The sequence below is a fragment of the Mya arenaria genome, chromosome 16 (genome assembly GCF_026914265.1).
Source record: "Mya arenaria isolate MELC-2E11 chromosome 16, ASM2691426v1".
Classification (NCBI taxonomy): Eukaryota; Metazoa; Mollusca; class Bivalvia; order Myida; family Myidae; genus Mya; species Mya arenaria.
The window spans coordinates 32,205,214-32,216,319 of record NC_069137.1 but is presented as its reverse complement, the minus strand read 5'-3'; the positions used below and the strand labels follow the sequence as shown (position 1 = coordinate 32,216,319).

The window sequence follows — 11,106 nt, the reverse complement described above, 5'->3', positions numbered from 1 at the left end:
CAATTCCCACTGATGGTATTGTACTGCAATTTATGACTGGCTCATTGACTAATCATCTATGGGTAATGAAAACAATCCACTTAATCGTAAAACAAACACACATCAATTATCATAAAGCAAATGTCATCTTCTATGTGTTTCATGTGTATTTTATCACAGAATGAACAAGAGAAAAATGAAACAGACTGGTACATCTTATGAAGGGGCGTCATTTAGACCATAGCACGAGCTGAATGTTTTTGTACTTTTTAATATTTTTACATTGCAGGATTCAGAAGGAATGTGCTCCTATCATCGGCTAAACACGTCAAAAGTCAAAGAAGTACGGATAAAGTTGAACACTCCGTTGAATATTTGCTTCATAACCTGAGTAATTACTTTTAAAGGGTTTCACCCTTGCATACGTAGAAACGCTTGGTTTTTTAAAATAGGTTATAAAAATATACTGTATATGCTTGTTGTTTTGTCTTTCCATCTGTTTGTATGATCCTACCTGGTACGTAGGTTTTGAAATTTGAACCCGACGTTAAACATACAATAAAATGATTATGACCTAACTTTAAACTGTTCTAGACTGCCCTTGAACTGGAGAGGTCCCTTATTGATCTTGGAGTATGTATGTTCACTGCAATAGTCAAATAGTTATACTCATTTCAACAAAACTTTTGCCTGCCCAATGACTAATTAAACGTTTGACGCATCCGCATGAAACTATGTAGGTAGGTTGCCCATGATCATTCCAATTCTCAAAATGGTTTGGGGGACAGTAGGTAATCCAGGGAATGTTTGTCTTAGAAACCTTATTAAAAATATATCCAGCATGCAATACTGAATACAGATCAAATTAACAACAAATGAGCCATGTGTCCCAGCAGTAACTATAATTTTATATAACCCGCGACCATGAAACAGTGTAGGAAAGTTACCATTGGTATCAGTACTGTAAATAGCCCCGACGTAGTTAAGGATTCGGAAGTTATAAAACAAATTGGCTGCTAAAGTTCAAGTTAGTAAAAAATACAAATGGAAATAAGACACAGGAAGATGTTTATTATACCTAAAGCGTCAGTAAGGCTGTTAAAAAAGGCATGGTTTCCCTCTACAGTTGACTTTAAAGGATCACATACTAAGTTGGTTTAAAAATAGCGTTTTAAGCTTAATTTAAACCTCATTGTTCTGCCAAGACAAACAATCAGAGCACAAGAACGCGACTGCGATTTGGGAGATTGGTCTTGTGGTGTACGGTTCAACTTCATACCCATAAGATTATGAGATCTAGCCCCGCTAGGGACATGTTCTAATTATTGTTGTTTAAAAAAAGCATTATTGTAAGCGTAGTATACTGTTTGTCCGTACGAGGCATGAGTTTGATTATTTAGAATATGTTATTTAAAAACTGTTGACCTAATCGAGCTCCACAAGATGCTAAAATGTATATAGACACTCAATTTTGCAATAAAAGGCTACAGACGTTTTATTTACTTTACTAACGTACAAGTAGTAGTTTTTATAATCAATCCACACAGCTATTCCTTATTATATAGGAATGGCAAACGAATGTACTCGTGTTTAGCAATACTATTAATTTTGAGCAATGTTGTTTTCATATGTATCAGTTTAGACATTACCAAATGGGGCAACGGAATTTTCACAATCGTCCGTTGAAAAAGTTTGAACCAAGGAACAATTTTTGAAAGTGGCAAAGCAATAAATAAACGTGACAGGTGTGACGTAACTGGTTTTGATATTTTGTGGATAAACTCTCAACAACAATCAAGGAAAATTGCTACTTAAAACATTTGAAAATATCAATTTTAAACCGACACGCTTTGTGGCGCTTTGTGAAGGAACACATTTTGTAACACACATACCTTATGTCATATATCGTCCTTCTGCACGAGCAGGCAACCATATGTTCCAAATTGCTGTCTTCATTGTATTAGCAAGTAGGGGTGGTTTTACACCATATGTTTATGATTTATATCAATAATGATAAATAAATGATTGGTTCAAAACACCGCAGTTGTATTTTTACTTAACACTAATGGTAACAGAGAAAAAGAAACCAGCAATAACTATAAACAATAACAACATTTATTTACTAACATTTTTACAATAAAAAAATCGAAAAAGTAATGCTAAAATTCAAATATCTTTGAATAAAGAATAATGTCCAAAAGCTCACAAAATATCTTCACTTATTATGGTTAACTTGATGTCCTCAGAATTAAATCCACATGCAACATTGTACACACTATATTAACACTACTTCAATCCAACAACACTTCAGAAAAAAACACAAATGGTTGATATGTTATCCTAACAGAATAATTTTAATTAAATCTAAGATTTTACAAATGTTCAAGCACTGCTGAAATTTTTAAAGAAACCTTAATTTTACCCAAAGACCAATGATCAGAGTAATTTTCCCTCATATACCAAATAAGAATCTCGTATCTTCTACATCTTCTATACATGGAATAAATAGAAACATCTAGATGGATTTGAAAAAAAAAATCCTGATTAACGCATTCCAAAAATAACATAGAGAAAGTATAGTTTACTTAAATGAATCTTGGTCACCTAAAATGCATAATCAATATAGTACTGAATTCATCATACATAGCAATGTATAACCCATTTTATAACTTTTCCGCAGTTAGCGAGAAATATTTTGGTGAATAGAGTATCTAGTAAGAACTGGTCGTTGGATGGTATTGTCCAAGTTGGCCAATGTTGTTTACATATCACAGTGTGTGTATACCACGTGATAAATTACGTCATAAATGCTACGTCGGAAGGCAATATTTTGCTTCGAATGAAGACTTAAAACAAAAATAACTTCACTATTTCTTCACCATTTGCGATGAAACATAGCGCAGTCTACGCCTCTTAAGGAGCCCCGTCTTCGGTTTTTTACCAGAGTTTGATTGAGAGTTTAGTTAGTAGAAGTTAAGTTTCTTCAAACACTTCGACAAACCTTTTCACAATACGGCTGTCTGACGGAGCACTGTCAAAACATTATTTTGGAAACAGGTTTGTCGAAGTGTTTGATGAAACTAATCGCCTAATCAAACTCCGGTTATAAAACAAAGGTGGGGCTCTTTAAGCGGCATAGACTGCCCTTTGTTTTATTTAAAATGGTGTAGTTAAAGAAAAGTTATCTTTGATTTAAGTCTTCATTTTAAGCAAAATATTGCCTTCCGACGTAGCATATATGACGTCATTTATCACCATGCAATATTTAAAAAATAACATTATTGTAAATAGTCACATAATTATATTGTATTATAGCTTTTTAATTCAGACCATCGACGTCGTTATCAAGAATAAACCAACTATTGCTTTTTGAACGACATCTAAAATATATGATGAATAACCTAAATAAGAAGATCGGTATGCGTATGTTCCTTGTGCATAGTGTTTGTGTGTATTTAACTAAATATCGTTCAGTGTATTCGCTTTCTTTTAACAACAAAATACGCGCATTAAAGACAGATTTCCGTTACTTGAATGTACATAATTTTCTACAAATACTCAACACAAATAGTTTAAGATAAACATGGTCATAATAAAGTATGTTGTCATCGTGAAAATACAATACGGGAATAACTAACTCACTGTCATATTGCACCACTTCGAAATGATGGTATTCCTTATCAACATTGGTTTACCTTTTGAGCATTTAGCTGTATTTAACTTTCCTGTTTTGTGTTTGTATGTAAATCAGTGACCGTTTATGATACTCATTTCAAACACATCGTAAAATCAATATCTACAACATACAAAAAGTATATCTGTAATGGCAAAATAACGTCTACATGTCCTATGTAAGAATTGATGAGTATCATTTAATTTTGTACAGTTGTCTGTGATATCGTCGCAAATATTTAATTTACTTTCCGAAAACGAAACAATAACGAAAATACTTAAAGGTGCTTTCGATCAAGATGTTATAGCTTACAAAAGTGTGGCACTGTTGGAAAAACTCGTGTACAACGTCCTGTTACCGTTTACGAGCGAGACGGTATATCTCGGCGCGGTTATGGTAATTTGAAACCGACATTCGGAGCTCCTCGGCCATTTTTTCAAAAACAACCTCGGATGTATATGGACCGTTTACATACTTAAAAAGTGGAACGTTTAAGTCCGCTGCAAATAGATCGCGTAGTAATCTTATTTAGTAGTTAAAATTTATGACTTAACTCTTGGGAATCGTAATTATGTTTGCCATAATACACTTCACTTTAATGCTTTTATTCAAAAAAAATACGGACTACTTCAATAGATGTACCGGCATACATCCGAGGTTGTTTTTGAAAAAATGGCCGAGGAGTTACGAATGTTGAAACCGAAAGTTAATTTCCGTTCCTTATTCAAGCTAATATTGTTTCCTGTCCCGCGTTCTTCAGAACTTGTTACTGTTGTTTTTACTTTATATTTCTTACTGCCATAGTTAATCTTCGGTTTGATTACTGTTTAAATTGCTCAATATTGTCATCTGAATAACCTATTCAGGTACAACAAGATTGTTTGATACTATAATACACTTCCCAAACTGTGCTGATCCTGTTTGATACTATAATGCACTACCCAACCTGTCCTGATTCTGTTTGATACTATAATACACTACCCTAACTGTGCTGATTCTGTTTGATATTATAATGCACTACCCAACCTGTCCTGATTCTGTTTGATACTATAATACACTACCCGAACTGTCCTGATTCTGTTGTATACTATAATACACTACTTAACCTGTGCTGATTCTGTTGTATACTATAATACACTACCCAAACTGTGCTGATCCTGTTGTATACTATAATACACTACCCAAACTGTGCTGATTCTGTTTGATACTATAATACACTACCCAAACTGTGCTGATTCTGTTGTATACTATAATACACTACCCAAACTGTGCTGATTCTGTTGGATACTATAATGCAATACCCAAACTGTACTGATCCTGTTTGATACTATAATACACTACCCAAACTGTGCTATTCTGTTGTATACTATAATACACTACCCAAACTGTGCTGATCCTGTTTGATACTATAATGCACTACCCAAACTGTGCTATCCTGTTTGATACTATAATACACTACCCAAACTGTGCTATTCTGTTGTATACTATAATACACTACCCAAACTGTGCTATCCTGTTTGATACTATAATGCAATACCCAAACTGTACTGATCCTGTTTGATACTATAATACACTACCCAAACTGTGCTATTCTGTTGTATACTATAATACACTACCCAAACTGTGCTGATCCTGTTTGATACTATAATGCACTACCCAAACTGTGCTATCCTGTTTGATACTATAATGCACTACCCAAACTGTACTTAGGATCAGCTGCACGATCGAAACTAAGTCATACAGTAAATGTGACGTAGGCGGGATAGAAAAAAGAATGGTTACGCCTCTGGTGTGATGTGTTTCTAACGTAGTTGTTACCGTAGTTGTTTATGTAGTGTACGCTTATTATCAAGAATAACAAATATGACATTATGCTACTCAAATACTACTGGAATCATGTCTGCGTGACGTATTCAAACAGGAAAAGGATATCCCCTAATGATGAGTGGTGCCGCACTGAATCTGAAGTGATATCCGTCATTTCATACACATACAGTCATATGATTTAATTAGCTTTTATATGAAGTCATATTGAAATGAGTTTATTTCTCGGCGTATGAATAATTTGAGACTTCACAGTCGCATTACCAAACATTAGAAGCGCATGTATTTGTGTCAAGCTGGCTTACAGTCAATTGAATAAACACCGCACTTATTTTTCATAAACAATTCAAAGGCAGTTTTATGCGCATAGTCTATTTGTTTTTATTTTTGCGAGATCGGACAAAGATGGATCCATAATTATTCATATGCCGTACGAAGTTCCTTATATCCGAGCACACAATTACCGCGAGCATAGTGCTGATGACACACACGCTGGCAAACCCTGTAGTAACGCTAACTGGGCGGTTATCTTCCCGGCTTATGTATTTGTTAAGGAATGCGGAGGTGTTCTTCTTTTCAACAGAGGTGTTCCGAACAAGCTGCTCAATGATCTCGTCTTGAGTGAGTCCAGCAAACGCCTTGTGTGGATTGCACAAGCACGGCATGATGTAGAGAGGTTTAAGGTTTGGTTTGCTGGAGGTAGTTGCGATCACGTCACCTGTTAAATAGCAAGGATGGAAGAACCACGGACAATATCTACATGAATTTGTCTGTCATAATTGTGAAAAATAAACTTTCAGAGTCATATATCCTTCTGTTACGTGAGCGTTTGATATATCATGTTTTCTGCAGGTTATTTCGTATTTTAAATGTTGTACTTGTTAATTTTTATTTCTAAATTATTCTGATTATTGTTTTTAGTGTGCACATATCGTATGAACCTCCTAACTGGGTAAAAGTATATCGCTGGTTTAACGCCCATGATGCGGTTCTTAGTACTTGTAGTGGTGGTGGTGATATTGGTAGTGGTGGTGGTAGTGGTGATGGTGGTAGTGGTGGTGGTGGTGGTGGTGGTTGTGGAAGTGGTAGTGGTAGTGGTAGTAATGGTAGTGGTAGTGGTAGTGGTAGTGGTGGTGGAGGTGGTGGTGGTAGTGGTAGTAGCAGTAGTAGTAGTAGTAGTAGTAGTAGTAGTAGTAGTAGTAGTAGTAGTAGTAGTAGTAGTAGTAGTAGTAGTATAGTAGTAGTAGTAGTAGTAGTAGTAGTAGTAGTAGTAGTAGTAGTAGTAGTAGTAGTAGTAGTAGTAGTAGTAGTAGTAGTAGTAGTAGTAGTAGTAGTAGTAAAAGTAGTAGTAGCTTTAGTAGTAGTAGTGGTAGTAGTGGTGGTGGTGGTGATGGTGGTGATGGAGATGGTAATAATAGTGATAGTTGTAGAGGTTGTAGTAGTAGCAGTAGTAGTAGTAGTTTTGGTAGTAGTAGTGATAGTAAAGGTGGTAGCGGAAGTGGTAGAGGAAGTAATAAAAGAAGTGTTGATAGTGTTGGTGATGTTCGTGGATTTGCTGGTGGTGGTGGTGGTGGTGGTGTCGAACATCAAGGATTACCTGACAAAATGCATGATGGCGTTAAACCATTCCATAGGCCGCTAGCATTGCATCTGATACGAGTGTTGCCGTTCAGCTCATGACCAGCGTCGCACACAAAGGTAGCTATCTGACCATACGTTGTGCCTTAAAATGTCAAAGTTGGTTTTTAGTTTCATCATCATCATCATCATCATCATCATCATCATCGTAATAATAATAATAATAATAATAATAATAATAATAATAATAATAATAATAATAATAATAATAATAATAATTCTTATAATAATAATAATAATAATAATAATAATAATAATAATAATAATAATAATAATAATAACACTTCATAAAAACCTCATACAACTCATTCAGAATGGGCAATGTAAACATTACGATAACAATTTAAGGACGTCTCACCTCCAGGAAACACAACTTCACCGTTGTCTGGTGCTGTAACTGGTCCACAGTCAACTGCTGTGCATCGTGGCATAGTGCCGTTCCATACACCAGTATGAGAGCAAACGATGGTGTCGTTTCTGGAAATAGTAAAACCTATATTGCACGAGTACACAAGTTGGCTTAGGTACACGGTACCAGAAGATGAGCTGTAGGAGCCGTTATGAAGTGCTGGAGGGAGGCCACAATCAACAAGTTGACAAACAGGCTCACTCTCGTTCCATGTTCCGTCCTCTAGACATACTCTTTTGTCACTGCCAACAAGCGTAAAGCCAATGTCACACGAATAGCTTGCATCTTGCTGAAACGTAGTCCCTGATGTAAGATTAACAGAGCCATTATCAGGGTTTAAAAGAATTCCGCAGTCGACTATGACACAAGTTGGTTCTATGAAGCTCCACTGCAAATTATCTAAACAAGTTCTATTCATCGCGCCGTTTAACACGTATCCATCTTGACACGTGAACGAGGCGGTAGCATTTATTTCTAAGGAGGAGAAGAATACGTCGCCTTTCACTGGTGTCGATGGTGTTTCACACAATGGCAATGGGCAACTCACGTTTCCAATCCATTCGCCTTCTGTATTACATGAAATAGTGGAGTGTTCTGATAATTCATTTGAGGCATCGCATTCTATAACCGCCACGCTACCATAGTACGTTTCATTATAGGCAAACTGACCATACTTCAGGTTTAATGGGATACCGCAATCAACAAAGGTACAAGTCGGTGGTGTTCCGGTCCATCCGTCATCGTTTGAGTCACACGTTACAATACTATTTCCAGAAAGAACATGGCCAGCATTGCACGAATAGATGGCTCTAAATGGAATAAGATCAACATATAATCTGTTTCGTGTATAAACCTTAAACGATCCATTCGCCACATCGGGTGGGAGACCGCATGTCTCATAAACACATACGAGCTCCAGATCCGTCCAGGTACCCTCAGATTGACACGTAATTGTGCCATTCCCAACAGGCATATACCCCGCATCACAACCGTAGATCGCCATAGTTCCGTATACTGGAGCTGTAAGTGGCGGGATTAGGGAAAAGTCTGTGTTCAACTGCGTGCTTGGATTGGCACATGTGACGGGGCTGCACACGGGGATATCTCCACTCCAATCGGGTACGGTAGCGTTCAGGCATGTCCTGGAATCAAACGTGGGACTTGTTTACAACTGTCTTCTCAGTAAACTAACAATATTAGAATTGTTCATAAATATACAACATTGAATACACGTACAAAAGGCAATCATGATACATATTGACGTGAGACATAAAATGTTTAAAGTATAACGAGTTTAACAGGTCTGTCCGCTCCTTTTAACATAAGTCCATTTCTGCCCGACTTTCATCGCAAAAGGCATTTTCAAATACCCATTTCGTTATTTAAATTTAAAAACGCTATTATCACCACCGGGAAAGATGGGGGCCAAAGTTTGAACGTTAGAATTATTTGCAAGATATTGATTGTCTACACACATATTAGTAGCAAGATAAATCTCAGCTCAAAATTGCTTGTGAAACATATCATTTGTTGCGGTCATATACGGTCAGAAATCGACGAAACTAAATACCAGACGAAAGCTATACTCACTTTAAAGTATATAACGGGATATGTTACACCACTGTGGCTGATTTCTTTTATATGACGATATCAGTGGTAGTTGGTGGACTTTGTTCACGTTCTTTTGTCTATCTATTGCTATTTTTAAAATGTCTGAATAAAACGTGGACATACCTGGAAAGATTTCCGGATGTATTGACGGTCCCGAGATGACAGGCAAAAGTCAAAACTGTCCCCGGTTGTCTTTCTTCCGGTAAGTTGACGGTGTAAGAAGACGTATTGGCGATGACAGGGCACTCTGGAACAATATGTAAGTTGGATGCATCAGCGTAATCCTCGGTGCACATATCATATTTGTACACCCAATTTATGTTCACAAAGGTACACCCCATTTCTGTACAGAAAGGTACATCCCATTTATGTACACCATTTATGTACACAAAGGAACATCCCATTTGCGTACACAAAGGTACATCCCATTTATGTACACAAAGGTACACCCCATTTATGTACACAAAGGTACACCCCATTTATGTACACACAGGTACATCCCATTTATGTACACACAGGTACATCCCATTTATGTACACAAAGGTACACCCCATTTATGTACACAAAGGTACACCCCATTTATGTACACAAAGGTACACCCCATTTATGTACATAAAGGTACATCCCATTTATGTACACAAAGGTACACCCCATATATGTACACAAAGGTACACCCCATTTATGTAAACAAAGGAACACCCCATTTATGTACACAAAGGTACATCCCATTTATGTACACACAGGTACATCCCATTTATGTACACAAAGGTACACCCCATTTATGTACACAAAGGTACACCCCATTTATGTACATAAAGGTACATCCCATTTATGTACACAAAGGTACACCCCATATATGTACACAAAGGTACACCCCATTTATGTAAACAAAGGTACACCCCTTTTATGTACACAAAGGTACACCCCATTTATGTACAGAAATGTACACCCCATTTATGTACACAAAGGTACACCCCTTTTATGTACAGAAAGTTACACCCCATTTATTTATGTACACAAAGGTACACCCCATTTATGTACAGAAATGTACACCCCATTTATGTACACAATGGTACACCCCATTTATGTACACAAAGGTACACCCCCTTATGTGTACACAAAGGAACACCCCATTTATGTACACAAAGGTCCACCCCATTTATGTACACAAAGGTCCATTGCATATTTGTACAGAAAGGTACACCCCATTTATGTGCACAAAGGTACACCCCATGTATGTACACAAAGTCCACCCCATTTATGTACACAAAGGTCCACCACATATTTGTACACAAAGGTCCACCCCATATTTGTACACAAAGGTCCACCCCATATTTGTACAGAAAGGTACACCCATATATGTACAGAAAGGTACCCCCTCCCCCCACATGTACAATAAAAGTGCACACACCATATATGCAAATGTATACACATCCAAGTATGTATAAAATCGTTCACACACCAAAAATGTACAATGAACGCTCATCTTAATATATGTACAGTAAGAGTGCACACATCATATACTAGTATTTACAAAAACATATGCACTTATTATACAGTGTGTGTATACCACGTGATAAATTACGTCATATATGCTACGTCGGAAGGCAACATTTTGCTTGAAATGAAGGCTTAAATCAAAGACAACTTTTCTTTTACTGCACCATTTTAGATGGCAAAATATTGCCTTCCGACGTAGCAATTATGACGCAATTTATCACGTGGTATACACACACTGCTACTAGTATATATAATACCCGAACCCAGATCGCTGGACTGTCTGTTAATTGCCATAACCACTCCGCCGGCTCCTTAACACTACTTTATTGGACTAACATACTTTCGGGCAGTCTTTTATAGTTCTTCGCTTTCTGTTTAAACATAACGACGTTGGCTTTTCATTACCAGGATTGTCGCTCTCGACATGTAGGAACTATACATAAAAAATTGGCAGTGAAAAATAAACCGCCGT

At 36.8% G+C, this 11,106-nt stretch overlaps 1 protein-coding gene across 1 annotated transcript; it reads right to left on the bottom strand.

Moving 5' to 3' along the window:
• Positions 1 to 5,847: 5,847 nt before the first annotated feature.
• LOC128221557 (sushi, von Willebrand factor type A, EGF and pentraxin domain-containing protein 1-like) lies at positions 5,848 to 9,475 on the bottom strand. Its single transcript, XM_052930163.1, has 3 exons — positions 9,258 to 9,475; positions 7,473 to 8,665; positions 5,848 to 6,194 (listed from the first exon to the last, which is right to left on the bottom strand). Exons 1-3 carry the CDS (start codon positions 9,473 to 9,475, stop codon positions 5,848 to 5,850), a joined length of 1,758 nt encoding a protein of 585 aa, XP_052786123.1.
• Between the last annotated feature and the right edge of the window lie 1,631 nt (positions 9,476 to 11,106).